Source organism: Thalassophryne amazonica, chromosome 5 (genome assembly GCF_902500255.1).
Source record: "Thalassophryne amazonica chromosome 5, fThaAma1.1, whole genome shotgun sequence".
NCBI classification, from domain to species: Eukaryota; Metazoa; Chordata; class Actinopteri; order Batrachoidiformes; family Batrachoididae; genus Thalassophryne; species Thalassophryne amazonica.
The window spans coordinates 85127769-85143428 of NC_047107.1; the positions used below are offsets into that span (position 1 = coordinate 85127769).

At 41.2% G+C, this 15660-nt stretch overlaps 1 protein-coding gene across 3 annotated transcripts in view; it reads right to left on the reverse strand.

Moving 5' to 3' along the window:
* arl15a (ADP-ribosylation factor-like 15a) overlaps positions 1-15660 on the reverse strand; it is a 432264-nt gene that overhangs the window by 282931 nt on the left and 133673 nt on the right. For all 3 annotated transcript variants that reach the window (XM_034170762.1, XM_034170761.1, XM_034170763.1), the window contains exon 2: positions 8-152. In XM_034170762.1, the coding sequence (XP_034026653.1) occupies positions 8-152 (145 nt within the window). The remainder of the gene's footprint in view (positions 1-7; positions 153-15660) is intronic.

Here is a 15660-nt window from a genome sequence, read left to right on the forward strand (position 1 = left end):
CTCTTACCTGTGGTAGGAACAATGCCATCAGTGCCCTCGCTACAAAGGCGTGACAGCAAGCTGGTCTTTCCAGCACCTGTCAAGCCAATGCACACCACATCATACTCTGGTCTTGGCGGTGGGGGTCCTTTACAGCATAGTGCCCGAAAACACTGAAACAAAAACAACGCACACGTTGGAAACCAGAAAGCTAATATAAAATAGTGTATGCAATAAATATTGGACAAGACGGGGCACTCAGCAAGTGCAACATTCCCTTGCTTGGTTTAGTCTGTAATGGCGCCAAAATGCCTGTGCTTAAGTTATGACCTCCAGTTTGACCTATAAGGGTCACCCAAGATCAATGGACATGTGACCAACAGAAAGGCAGGGTATGACTTCATATTAGAGATTAAAAATAGCCATAGGGGTGGCAGCACAGTGGCTTCGTGGTTAGCACTATTGCCTCACAGTAAGAAGGTCAAGGGACTGATGTTCTCTACATGTGTTTGCGTGGGTTCCCTCCAGGTGCTTCAGCTTCCTTCCACATCCAAACACATGCAGGTTAGGTGAATTGGAAATTTTAAATTATCTGTAGGTGTGTGTGCAGGTGTGAATGTTTGTCTATATGTGACCCTACAACAGGCTGGCGCCCTATCCAGGGTGTACCCTGCCTCACGCCCTAAGACAGCTGGACTAGGCTCCAGCACTACCCCTCCCCTGTGTCCCTTAATTGGAGTAAGTGGTTTCAGGTGAGTGAGTGAGCAACCATAGGCATATCTTTAATTAAAGCTGTATGGCCTCTGAGTTTTTAAAGCTGCAACAAAAAAAAAAATTGTTGGCAGTTGGCACCACTCTAATTTTATTCCTTAGCATTTAAACAAGGGATCCATAATATGATAATGCAATTATGATCAAGATTCATGATGTCTGGAAACAATTTACAATTTTTACCCCTGAAGGGTAGAATGTCAAGCGATCAGACGCCATGACAGACATTTGGTAGTGACGTCAGATCACGTTGGGGGCTTCCCCCGATGTGCATGAGGGATGCTGGGAAGGACACTGCAACTGCCAACTGGAGTAAAGAAAGGCAGCATGATGTCAGCTGGCCGCTCACTCGAACAAAACAGTGAGAAATAAACAATTCTAAACCTAAAAGTACAGTTTTTGAAACCAGATATCACCTCTGAAGTGACTGACACAGCATTTTAGGGATGTTAGCGTGCACTCCCCAGGAAGCCCCATCCCAGCGTTCACTGGGTGAGAGGCAGGGTACACCCTCAGGGGTCGAAATATATTTTTTAACCTACTTGCACTGGTGCTAGTAACAAAAAAAATTACTTGCACAACCAAAAGTCACTTTAGTCACTTTCACACCGGGCCCACTTCGATTTGCTTCTGAAATGATATTGTTTTTGGTATCTCTTCAAGGGACATTGAAACAAGAATTGTGCTGAACAATACCTTACTGTTAGCGAAATATTTTATACATACATGTAAATGTAAGAAAGTAAAGCCCATTTTCACAGTTTTTAAAAAAACAAATGCAAGATAACTATGTTAAATCCCTGAAACAGATGACATGTAAAAATGCACTATCTCTGATGGAAGCCACAGAAGATCTACAACTTTTTGCTGACCTCTAATGTTTGTATATGGATGTATATGAATATCTGGTGTGCGCAGCAGGGGGCAGAGAGGAGTTGAGAACGCAGTCTGCAGATTTCTCTTCTAGTTTATATTTATTCTTGTGCTGAGCTGCAGGTCTGCGCTCTGAATTCTGTTATAGTTTATTTTTCCTCCTGTGACCGCGCGTGAACAAACCGTCCGTGAGCAAATGTGGAGATGTCTGGAGTTATACTTCATGTGGACATGTCCTGTCTCTGACAATCAGTCTGTGAGCAGGACTTATGTCCTTTTTTAACACAGTGATGAGAGAGTTAGAGTGGAGAGTAAGGAATTAACAGCGTGCAGCAGTTTTTTTTTCACGTGCGCGCACGAACGAATCGTCACAGCAACTCGCTCTGTGTGTGAGAGTCAAAATGCAGGGAAGACGAAGACAACACACTGAAAATTGTTTTTTCCTTATTTATTCCTTTATTAGTTCATTCTACTGGTGCTTATAGTTGATAAAACTTGGATACAGTTGCTTGCACCAGTGCTAGTGGAGTATAAAATTACGTGCACCGCTCGAATAATACGTGCACAAACTAGCACATGCACGTACTATTTCAAGCCCTGACCCTGAACAGGATGCCAGTCTATCACAGAGCAACATATAAACAAACAGATTCATACTTACTGTCAATTTAGAGTCACCATTTCACCTAACCTGCATGTCTTTGGAAGCGGAAGGAAGCCAGATCACCCACAGAAAACCCATGCAAACAAGTGACGACTATTCTGATAGTCAACTAGTCAGCGATTCGACTAGTTGAATCATACGTAAATTGCAGCTTATTGCATTTTATCAATATTGATACCATTATCGATTCCGCTTATCAATCAGATTCCTTATCGATACCTCCTGCGAATTTTCCGTTTTTTTTTTTGTTTTTTTTTTTCAGATTTTCTATGTCAACAACATTTTATTGAGTCTTAAAGTAAATAAATATGACATTGGTCACTGGATCCTTGATCTCTGGACGAAAATAAACTCTACATGGCAAATCCTTGATCTCTGAAAATAAACAGAAAAAATCTGTAGTTTTTGTCAAAAGCATTTCCTTTCAGACATTAACGGCATGGTAGTCTCTCCATACATCTGAGCTGAGCTTAGCCGGCTGCTGTAGTCTGCAGGTCTGCAGCCATGCAGTCTTGGGCTGCTGCACGTCAGCCAGGATGTCTCATGTTGGGAGGAAAAAAATTTTTTGATCATTTATTGTTTGTATTACAACGTTTGGAAAGAGGTGTCATTTGATTTAAACGGCAATTTGCTTTGAAGTTATAAATTCCGAGAGGACTTGACTCAGCAGAGAGCGGTGCAGCGTTTGGAGCAATGGAACGGAGGACGATTCGCGTTTTTGTCCCCACAAGACAGGAGTCCCAGTCAGTCACTTTAATGAGCACAAAAGTGACTCACAATTGACATGTGTTAATGGGGGATAAGAAGCAGAGCTGAAACTTCTGAAGAGGAGCAAAGCAAAGATCCAACGAAGCAGCGGGTTGAAGCACTGCTTCATTTGTTCAAGGTTCAAAGCAAATGGCTCATTGACTACTAAATTAGTTGTTGACGGTTTCAATAGTCGTGGCAGCCCTACTCCACACAGAAAGGACCAGGCAGCAAGCCATCCCAGGACCTTCTTGCTGTGCGCCAACAGTTCTCATCACTAAGCCACTGTACGGCCCCACGTGTAAATCAATTTTAATAAATTTATTTATTACATATTTGCTGAACATACAAACATAATGTTTATTTCTGAATGAGTGAATACAATCAATCAATCAATCAATTTTTTTATATAGCGCCATATCACAACAAACAGTTGCCCCAAGGCGCTTTATATTGTAAGGCAAGGCCATACAATAATTATGTAAAACACCAACGGTCAAAACGGAACCCCCTGTGAGCAAGCACTTGGCTACAGTGGGAAGAAAAACTCCCTTTTAACAGGAAGAAACCTCCAGCAGAACCAGGCTCAGGGAGGGGCAGTCTTCTGCTGGGACTGGTTGGGGCTGAGGGAGAGAACCAGGAAAAAGACATGCTGTGGAGGGGAGCAGAGATCGATCACTAATGATTAAATGCAGAGTGGTGCATACAGAGCAAAAAGAGAAAGAAACAGTGCATCATGGGAACCCCCCAGCAGTCTACGTCTATAGCAGCATAACTAAGGGATGGTTCAGGGTCACCTGATCCAGCCCTAACTATAAGCTTTAGCAAAAAGGAAAGTTTTAAGCCTAATCTTAAAAGTAGAGAGGGTGTCTGTCTCCCTGATCTGAATTGGGAGCTGGTTCCACAGGAGAGGAGCCTGAAAGCTGAAGGCTCTGCCTCCCATTCTACTCTTACAAACCCAAGGAACTACAAGTAAGCCTGCAGTCTGAGAGCGAAGCGCTCTATTGGGGTGATATGGTACTACGAAGTCCCTAAGCGGTCACTACCAAATGTCTGTCATGGCGTCTGATAAGATGGGACCTGATTATTCAAAACCTTATAAGTAAGAAGAAGAATTTTAAATTCTATTCTAGAATTAACAGGAAGCCAATGAAGAGAGGCCAATATGGGTGAGACATGCTCTCTACTTCTAGTCCCCGTCAGTACTCTAGCTGCAGCATTTTGAATTAACTGACGGCTTTTTAGGGAACTTTTAGGACAACCTGATAATAATGAATACAATAGTCCAGCCTAGAGGAAATAAATGTCAATGAATTAGTTTTTCAGCATCACTCTGAGACAAGACCTTTCTGATTTAGAGAATTGCGTAAAGCAAAAAGCAGTCCTACATACTTTGTTTAATATGCGGCTTTGAAGACATATCTGATCAAAAATGACTCCAAGATTCTCACAGTATACTAGAGGTCAGGTAACTGCCATCCACAGTAAGGATCTGGTTAGACACCATGTTCTAAGATTTGTGGGGGCCAAGTACAATAACTTCAGTTTTATCTGAGTTAAAGCAGGAAATTAGAGGTTCATCCATGTCTTATGTCTGTAAGACAATCCTGCAGTTAGCTAATTGGTGTGTGTCCTCTGGCTTCATGGATAGATAAAGCTGGGTATCATCTGCGTAACAATGAAAATTTAAGCAATACCGTCTAATAATACTGCCTAAGGGAAGCATGTATAAAGTGAATAAAATTGGTCCTAGCACAGAACCTTGTGGAACTCCATAATTAACTTTAGTCTGTGAAGAAGATTCCCCATTTACATGAACAAATTGTAATCTATTAGACAAATATGATTCAAACCACCGCAGCGCAGTGCCTTTAATACCTATGGCATGCTCTAATCTCTGTAATAACATTTTATGGTCAACAGTATCAAAAGCAGCACTGAGGTCTAACAGAACAAGCACAGAGATGAGTCCACTGTCCGAGGCCATAAGAAGATCATTTGTAACCTTCACTAATGCTGTTTCTGTACTATGATGAATTCTAAAACCTGACTGAAACTCTTCAAATAGACCATTCCTCTGCAGATGATCAGTTAGATGTTTTACAACTACCCTTTCAAGAATTTTTGAGAGAAAAGGAAGGTTGGAGATTGGCCTATAATTAGCTAAGATAGCTGGGTCAAGTGATGGCTTTTTAAGTAATGGTTTAATTACTGCCACCTTAAAAGCCTGTGGTACATAGCCAACTAACAAAGATAGATTGATCATATTTAAGATCGAAGCATTAAATAATGGTAGGGCTTCCTTGAGCAGCCTGGTAGGAATGGGGTCTAATAAACATGTTGATGGTTTGGATGAAGTAACTAATGAAAATAACTCAGACAGAACAATCGGAGAGAAAGAGTCTAACCAAATACCGGCATCACTGAAAGCAGCCAAAGATAACGATACGTCTTTGGGAAGGTTATGAGTCATTTTTTCTCTAATAGTTAAAATTTTGTTAGCAAAGAAAGTCATGAAGTCATTACTAGTTAAAGTTAATGGAATACTCAGCTCAATAGAGCTCTGACTCTTTGTCAGCCTGGCTACAGTGCTGAAAAGAAACCTGGGGTTGTTCTTATTTTCTTCAATTAGTGATGAGTAGTAAGGCTAAGTGAAGATCTTCTAAATTAGTGAGACGCCATTTCCTCTCCAACTTACGGGTTATCTGCTTTAAGCTACGAGTTTGTGAGTTATACCACGGAGTCAGGCACTTCTGATTTAAAGCTCTCTTTTTCAGAGGAGCTACAGCATCCAAAGTTGTCTTCAATGAGGATGTAAAACTATTGACGAGATACTCTATCTCACTTACAGAGTTTAGGTAGCTACTCTGCACTGTGTTGGTATATGGCATTAGAGAACATAAAGAAGGAATCATATCCTTAAACCTAGTTACAGCGCTTTCTGAAAGACTTCTAGTGTAATGAAACTTATTCCCCACTGCTGGGTAGTCCATCAGAGTAAATGTAAATGTTATTAAGAAATGATCAGACAGAAGGGAGTTTTCAGGGAATACTGTTAAGTCTTCTATTTCCATACCATAAGTCAGAACAAGATCTAAGATATGATTAAAGTGGTGGGTGGACTCATTTACTTTTTGAGCAAAGCCAATAGAGTCTAATAATAGATTCAATGCAGTGTTGAGGCTGTCATTCTCAGCATCTGTGTGGATGTTAAAATCGCCCACTATAATTATCTTATCTGAGCTAAGCACTAAGTCAGACAAAAAGTCTGAAAATTCACAGAGAAACTCACAGTAATGACCAGGTGGACGATAGATAATAACAAATAAAACTGGTTTTTGGGACTTCCAATTTGGATGGACAAGACTAAGAGTCAAGCTTTCAAATGAATTAAAGCTCTGTCTGGGTTTTTGATTAATTAATAAGCTGGAATGGAAGATTGCTACTAATCCTCCGCCCCGGCCCGTGCTACGAGCATTCTGACAGTTAGTGTGACTCGGGGGTGTTGACTCATTTAAACTAACATATTCATCCTGCTGTAACCAGGTTTCTGTAAGGCAGAATAAATCAATATGTTGATCAATTATTATATCATTTACTAACAGGGACTTAGAAGAGAGAGACCTAATGTTTAATAGACCACATTTAACTGGTTTAGTCTGTGGTGCAGTTGAAGGTGCTATATTATTTTTTCTTTTTGAATTTTTATGCTTAAATAGATTTTTGCTGGTTATTGGTAGTCTGGGAGCAGGCACTGTCTCTACGGGAATGGGGTAATGAGGGGATGGCAGGGGGAGAGAAGCTGCAGAGAGGTGTGTAAGACTACAACTCTGCTTCCTGGTCCCAACCCTGGATAGTCACGGTTTGGAGGATTTAAGAAAATTGGCCAGATTTCTAGAAATGAGAGCTGCTCCATCCAAAGTGGGATGGATGCCGTCTCTCCTAACAAGACCAGGTTTTCCCCAGAAGCTTTGCCAATTATCTATGAAGCCCACCTCATTTTTGGACACCACTCAGACAGCCAGCAATTCAAGGAGAACATGCGGCTAAACATGTCACTCCCGGTCTGATTGGGGAGGGGCCCAGAGAAAACTACAGAGTCCGACATTGTTTTTGCAAAGTTACACACCGATTTAATGTTAATTTTAGTGACCTCCGATTGGCGTAACCGGGTGTCATTACTGCCGACGTGAATTACAATCTTACCAAATTTACGCTTAGCCTTAGCCAGCAGTTTCAAATTTCCTTCAATGTCGCCTGCTCTGGCCCCCGGAAGACAATTGACTATGGTTGCTGGTGTCACTAACTTCACATTTCGCAAAACAGAGTCGCCAATAACCAGAGTTTGATCCTCGGCGGGTGTGTCGTCGAGTGGGGAAAAACAGTTAGAGATGTGAACGGGTTGGCGGTGTACACAGGGCTTCTGTTTAGGGCTACGCTTCCTCCTCACAGTCACCCAGTCAGCCTGCTTTCCCGGCTGCTCGGGATCTGCCAGGGGGTAACTAACGGCGGCTAAGCTACCTTGGTCCGCACCGACTACAGGGGCCTGGCTAGCTGTAGGATTTTCCACGGTGCGGAGCCGAGTCTCCAATTCGCCCAGCCTGGCCTCCAAAGCTACGAATAAGCTACACTTATTACAAGTACCGTTACTGCTAAAGGAGGCCGAGGAATAACTAAACATTTCACACCCAGAGCAGAAAAGTGCGGGAGACACAGGAGAAGCCGCCATGCTAAATCGGCTAAGAGCTAGTAGCTACGCTAAGCTAGCGGATTCCTAAAAACACGCAAAGTGAATAATGTGTAAATAATTTAGAGGTGATTCAGCAGAAGGAGTGCTTTAGTTAAGGCACGTAAAGATTACACTGGGAAACAAATCGTAATCTAGATAACTAGTTGTAGATAACTACAACAAAATGGTTAAACTATTATGATACTTCAAATTAAATTGTGACAGTCTTCCTTTGCAATATCCATAACGCTGAAAAGGACATACAAAACAAAGGCACAGTTATGAGGAACTAAACCATCAACATTGCCCCTTTATTATTAAATGATATAACTGCCATCCTCAGTGAAACACTACATGACAGGAGTTAAGAAAAACTGCTATGCATGTTTCAGCTACACACTGGTGGAACATGTTTTTGTCTGCTTGTGTGGGCCTTGTTTGATTGAGGCCGTATGGCAACCAGAGGCAGACCTGTCACTTCATGAATCACAGACTTGGACTGAGGACCCAGTGTGAGATATTAAGAGGCAAAGGCAATCTGAACCGTGACTGAGATCCTTCAATCTATGTGGAGTGATCCAAAAATAAAAGATTCCTTTTAGTAGCATGATAAGAACTAGTCTGGACACGACAGGGAAGAGAAACACATGCCCTCTCTTCTGTCCACAACATCAAATTTCAGGTGGAAGAACATCAGCACAAGCTTGGTTACAACCCCTGGCAACAATTATGGAATCACCGGCCTCGGAGGATGTTCATTCAGTTGTTTAATTTTGTAGAAAAAAAGCAGATCACAGACAAGACACAAAACTAAAGTCAATTCAAATGGCAACTTTCGGCTTTAAGAAACACTATAAGAAATCAGGAAAAAAAATTGTGGCAGTCAGTAACGGTTACTTTTTTAGACCAAGCAGAGGGAAAAAAAATATGGAATCACTCAATTCTGAGGAAAAAATTATGGAATCATGAAAAACAAAAGAACGCTCCAACACATCACTAGTATTTTGTTGCACCACCTCTGGCTTTTATAACAGCTTGCAGTCTCTGAGGCATGGACTTAATGAGTGACCAGCAGTACTCTTCATCAATCTGGCTCCAACTTTCTCTGATTGCTGTTGCCAGATCAGCTTTGCAGGTTGGAGCCTTGTCATGGACCATTTTCTTCAACTTCCACCAAAGATTTTCAATTGGAGTAAGATCCGGACTATTTGCAGGCCATGACATTGACCCTATGTGCAAGGAATGTTTTCACAGTTTTTGCTCTATGGCAAGATACATTATCATCTTGAAAAAAGATTTCATCATCCCCAAACATCCTTTCAATTGATGGGATAAGAAAAGTGTCCAAAATATCAACGTAAACTTGTGCATTTATTGATTATGTAATGACAGCCATCTCCCCAGTGCCTTTACCTGACATGCAGCCCCATATCATCAATGACTGTGGAAATTTACATGTTCTCTTCAGGCAGTCATCTTTATAAATCTCATTGGAAGGGCACCAAACAAAAGTTCCAGCATCATCACCTTGCCCAATGCAGATTCGAGATTCATCACTGAATATGACTTTCATCCAGTCATCCACAGTCCACGATTGCTTTTCCTTATCCCATTGTAACCTTGTTTTTTTCTGTTTAGGTGTTAATGATGACTTTCGTTTAGCTTTTCTGTATGTAAATCCCATTTCCTTTAGGTGGTTTCTTACAGTTCGGTCACAGACGTTGACTCCAGTTTCCTCCCATTCGTTCCTCATTTATTTTGTTGTGCATTTTCGATTTTTGAGACATATTGCTTTAAGTTTTCTGTCTTGAAGCTTTGATGTCTTCCTTGGTCTACCAGTATGTTTGCCTTTAACAACCTTCCCATGTTGTTTGTATTTGGTCCAGAGTTTAGACACAGCTGACTGAACAACCAACATCTTTTGCAACATTGCGTGATGATTTACCCTCTTTTAAGAGTATGATAATCCTCTCCTTTGTTTCAATTATCTCTCGTGTTGGAGCCATGATTCATGTCAGTCCCCTTGGTGCAACAGCTCTCCAAGGTGTGATCACTCCTTTTTAGATGCAGACTAATGAGCAGATCTGATTTGATGCAGGTGTTAGTTTTGGGGATGAAAATTTACAGCGTGATTCCATAATTTTTTCCTCAGAATTCAGTGAGTCTATATTTTTTTCCCTCTGCTTGGTCTAAAAAGTAACCGTTACTGACTGCTACAATTTTCTTTTCTTGATTTCTTATAGTGTTTCTTAAAGCCAGAAAGTTGCCACTTGAAATGACTTTAGTTTTGTGTCATGTCTGTGACCTGCTTTTTTTCTACAAAATTAAACAACTGAATGAACATCCTCCGAGGCCGGTGATTCCATAATTTTTGCCAGGGGTTGTAGATATTGCTGGGGGGCAGCCCTGTTCAGCACACTGTTATTGTCATTATGTTCAATCAAAGCAATGAAAACAAATTCACCTGAATTACAGTACCTGAGTGTATTCTCCAGGTGTGTTTATTGGTGGCATTAAAATAAGAGCAAATCAAGAATAAATAAACAAATTTAGTAAGTATCCATCCATCCATCCATCCATTTTCTAAACTTGCTTATGCTTATACCACTTTAGGGTTTGGAGGCGGTGCGGGCGCTGCGGCCTATCCCGGCGGCCATTGGACGAGAAGTGGGGTACACCCTGGACAGGCTGCCAGTCTATCATAGGACCACATATAGACATAGATTCACATTCTCATTCAATCAATCAATCAATTTCCAATCAATTTTTTTATATAGCGCCAAATCACAACAAACAATTGCCCCAAGGCGCTTTATATTGTAAGGCAAGGCCATACAATAATTATGTAAAACCCCAACGGTCAAAACGACCCCCTGTGAGCAAGCACTTGGCTACAGTGGGAAGGAAAAACTCCCTTTTAACAGGAAGAAACCTCCAGCAGAACCAGGCTCAGGGAGGGGCAGTCTTCTGCTGGGACTGGTTGGGGCTGAGGGAGAGAACCAGGAAAAAGACATGCTTCACACCTACAATCTATTATTTAGAGTGACCAATCCACCGATCCCACATTTCCTTGTGTGGTTTCCTTGCATTTTTATGTGGGAGGAAGCCAGACCACCAGGAGGGAACCCACGCAAACATGGAGAGGACATGCAAACTCCACACAGAAAGGACCAAGTGGGAAGTGATCCCAGGACCTTCTTGTTGTGAGGCAACAGTGCTAACCACAAAGACACCATGCTGCCCTATTCTAAGTAGCTTGTGCATATTTAAGATATAAAATTAGACTTCCATTGCGTGTTCTGACCGTACAGAGAACCATTTAAAAAAAATCCTATTTTAAATCTGAATTTAACTCGTCTTGAGATAAATGAAGTAATGTAAACACATTTCCTCAAACGTAGCTGCAACTTCCAGAACAAATCTTCTGCAAGCCATAAGACATCAATGACCACCAGGGTCAATATTCAGAGCAATGCCAAAACAGAAATGCTGTCTGATGGAGATATGAGGATCTGCTTCAACAGAACCAGACGGCGACTGAGCAACCCAACCCCCCCGACTTTTTGGTGAACCCGCCTGTCTGCTCAAACAGGAAACATTCTCCTCTCTTCCCAAAAAATGGCAAGATCAGAAACACACGCGTATCAGATGGAGGAACACATGTAAAAACTTGGATTGGTGAGGTCACTCTTGCTTGCTTCCCCTCTGTCCCACCTCTTTCTCCGAAGTTCAATAAGAAGGATTCTGATGAAATTATAAATGACTTGTTGTATAGCCTTCCACAAACACACAGATCACATTAAGAATCACAAACTTTTGTATGTTTTGTAAATGACACTTTGTGAGTGATGGGCTTGATCCAACACCACATCTGTACCAGGTCTGAAATTGACATTATTCACTTAAGGTCCTGTCACACCTTGACGATTTAGCCTGTGCATGTCGACTATTAAAACTGTTGGCAAACGTGTAATAAATTAATGCAGCTGTCACACCTCGATGATTAGCCAGCATATGCCAACGGCCCCGTTTCCACCGAGTGGTTCGGGTCGGTACTGCACAGTGTGGCGCGGGTCAGAAACAGAGTAATTTAACATTATTTTATTTTAGTTTTGTCTTGGTGAATCATTTTCATCACGACCAGAATGCTGATGAGTTGGCTGATGGCTGTGGTAAACGCTGCCATGAATAAATGAACTGCTGTAACGCTTAAACTTTAAAGCAGTGGTCGTGATCAGACCGCAACAGGCACTTTGATTGGTTCCCCCTGTCTATTCAGTCAGATGGGGGGAAGCAGAGTCACAGAACATCATTCATTCATGGCAGACCGGGGGACCAGGTTGATCAGACCAGGGAACCGATCAAAGTGCCGGTTGCGGTCTGAGAAATGCAACTGGAGCAGAAAAACCATGGTGGGACTTGGTTTAAAATGCGACATTTCCAGCCACGACAAGGAATTAAAGTATTTTCAGATGTCATTTTCCAAAACCAGCAAGCTTTATGTGGATATGTGTTCATCAGACTGTGATGATGAACCCAACTGAAGCAAACAGGTAAGACTTTATAGTTACTCTGTGTGTGATGTTTTAATATTTGAAACAGTCTATTCGCATGAGGACTGCAGCTTTCAGCCAATCAATGGACAGCATTAATGGACGCAATTCGACTTATGAGTAAATTACAAGAAACGTGTCAACAGTTGCACAACTTACTTATAACATATGTCCCACATTATGTGCAACGTATGTCATACGTTGGCATGCGTTGAAAATTTTCGGCATTCCCAAAATTTTCCGAGATGCTCAGCGTATTACGACGTATATCAGCGTCCTTTAACGTGATCTTAACTTTAAAAATAAAAAAAACAACTTACCCATAACATATTAGACGTATGCCAGTCTATGTTAGTGTTTTTTAATACTGTCAGCATACTCTAGGTAAATCATCAAGGTGTGACAGGGCCTTTATCAGCTACTGGAAAACAAAGCTGAACCAAGCCCACACTACAAATAGCAAATGAATACATGATATGACGAGCCTACTTTCCTTGTCAATTGCCATGGTGGTGAATATAAAAGTAACCTTAAAATTTTGACTTGTAATACTGGGGAAATTTTTTTTTTGTTGCGGTTATATTCCCAACTTTCAAAGGCATTACTCACTGCAGCTTTCTCTATAAAAAGAGGCTCAACACATGCTGCTACCTGACAGAAAAGAAAAAAAAAGAAAAAAAAGAAAAATTCAGTCATTGCAAACATCAGGCATATGTATTTAATGAGTTTACTTAATGCTTGTTTGGAAAATAAAAATGCCCCCATGCTTAGGAGGTGAACCTCAGTTCTTTGCTTTTTTTGGTGTTGTGCACAGAGATCTTTTTATTTGACTACTGATCATTACAGTCATAGTCATTTATGATGAAATCATTTTCATGTGAAGGCAGAAATACATTTTGTAAAAGACGGTGCAAAACATATTTCTATATTTTAAACTGCTTCACAGTTTTGTTTTCTCAGCTGCACGGAAAAACAAAATAAACCCCATATCAATGCTTAGTTAGTTACTTTTGTATTCACCGCATGTCACACTTCGTTCGCAAGGAAAACACACATGCACACAGCAAAAAACATATGCACACAGGAAAAACATGCATGCACATCTCAATGTGATGATGACTGCAGATGGAAAGTTTTCTGTGTGTAATTATTCACCAGTTAGCTTAACTTTCATCAGTACAATAACGGTCTGAATATGACATACAGTGAAGAAAATAAGTACTTGAACACCCTGCGATTTTGCAAGTTCTCCCAATTAGAAATCATGGAGGGGTCTGAAATGTTCATCTTAGGTGCATGTCCACGGTGAGAGACATAATCTAAAAAAATATCCGGAAATCACAATGATTTTTTAATATGATTTTTTAATAATTTATTTGTATGTTACTGCTGCAAATAAGTATTTCAACACCTGTGAAAATCAATGTTAATATTTGGTACAGTAGCCTTTGTTTGTAATTACAGAGGTCAAATGTTTCCTGTAGTTTTTCACCAGGTTTGCACACACTGCAGCAGGGATTTTGGCCCATTCCTCCACACAGATGTTCTCTAGATCAGCCAGGTTACTGGGCTGTTGCTGAGAAACACGGAGTTTGAGCTCCCTCCAAAGATTTTCTACTGGGTTTAGGTCTGGAGACTGGCTAGACCACTCCAGAACCTTGATATGCTTCTTACGGAGCCACTCCTTGGTTATCCTGGCTGTGTGCTTCGGGTCACTGTCATGCTGGAAGACCCATCCACAACCCATCTTCAATGCACTAACTGAGGGAAGGAGGTTGTTCCCCAAAATCTCACAATACATGGCCCCGGTCATCCTCTCCTTAATACAGTGCAGTCGTCCTGGCCCATGTGCAGAAAAACACACCCAAAGCATGATGCTTCCACCCCCATGCTTCACAGTAGGGATGGTGTTTTTGGGATGGTACTCAGCATTCTTTTTCCTCCAAACACGGCGAGTGGAATTAAGACCAAAAAGTTCTATTTTGGTTTCATCTGACCACATAACTTTCTCCCATGACTCCTCTGGATCATCCAAATGGTTAACGGCAAACTTAAGATGGGCCTGGACGTGTGCTGATTTAAGCAGGGGAACCTTCCATGCCATGCATGATTTTAACCCATGACGTCTTAATGTATTACCCACAGTAACCTTGGAAACAGTGGTGCCAGCTCTCTTCAGGTCATTGACCAACTCCTCCCGTGCAGTTCTGGTCTGATTCCTCACCTTTCTTAGGATCACTGATACGCCACGAGGTGGGATCTTGCATGGAGCCCCAGTCCGAGGGAGATTGACAGTCATGTTTAGCTTCTTCCTTTTTCTAATAATTGCTCCAACAGTTGATCTTTTTTCACCAAACTGCTTGGCAATTGCCCCATAGCCCTTTCCAGCCTTGTGGAGGTCTACAATTTTGTCTCTGGTGTCCTTGGACAGCTCTTTGGTCTTAGCCATGTTAGTAGTTGGAGTCTTACTGATTGTGTGGAGTGGACAGGTGGCTTTATGCAGCTAATGACCTCAAATAGGTGCTTCTGATTTGGAATAATAAGTGGAGTGGAGGTGGACGTTTCAGAGGCGGACTAACAGGTCTTTGAGGGCCAGAATTTTTGCTGATTGGCACGTGTTGAAATACTTATTTGCAGCAGTAACATGCAAATAAATTATAAAAAAAAAAAATAAAATCATACATTGTGATTTCCGGATTTTTTTTTAGATTATGTCTCTCACAGTGGCCATGCACCCAAGATGAAAATTTCAGACCCCTCCATGATTTCTAAGTGGGAGAACTTGCAAAATCACAGGCTGTTCAAATACTTATTTTCCTCACTGTATTTTGAGAGGTATTTTAAGAGACTAAAAAGTCGCATTCTGTTTCAATCTGCTTTGAGTGGCATGGGTGACAGCCAATCAGAGTAGAGTTGCACCATGACGTCAGTGGCTGGCCACTCCAAAACAGCTTTGTTTTGTGTGTTTATATACATGTCTCTCATATATTATGTAAAAGCTCACAAGAAATAAATACTTCTAAAACCCAAAACGCCATTTTTGTAACCTAATGCCACCTCTAAACCTATTTACAAGACATTTTGCGGACATTAGCATGGTGATGTCACAGGCTGGTAGCGAGCTGCAAAACTCTTTAAACTCTTTCCTCTTATCATATATATCCTTTGTCAACTATTATCATATATATCCTTTGTCAACTATTATGTAAAAGCTACCGAAACATAAACACTTATAAAACTGAAAATGCTGTTTCTGTAACCTGATAACACCTCTGGAGTAATTTATAAGACATTTTGTGGTATTGGCATGCATGCTAACTCCCAAATAACTTCCTAAATTTGTC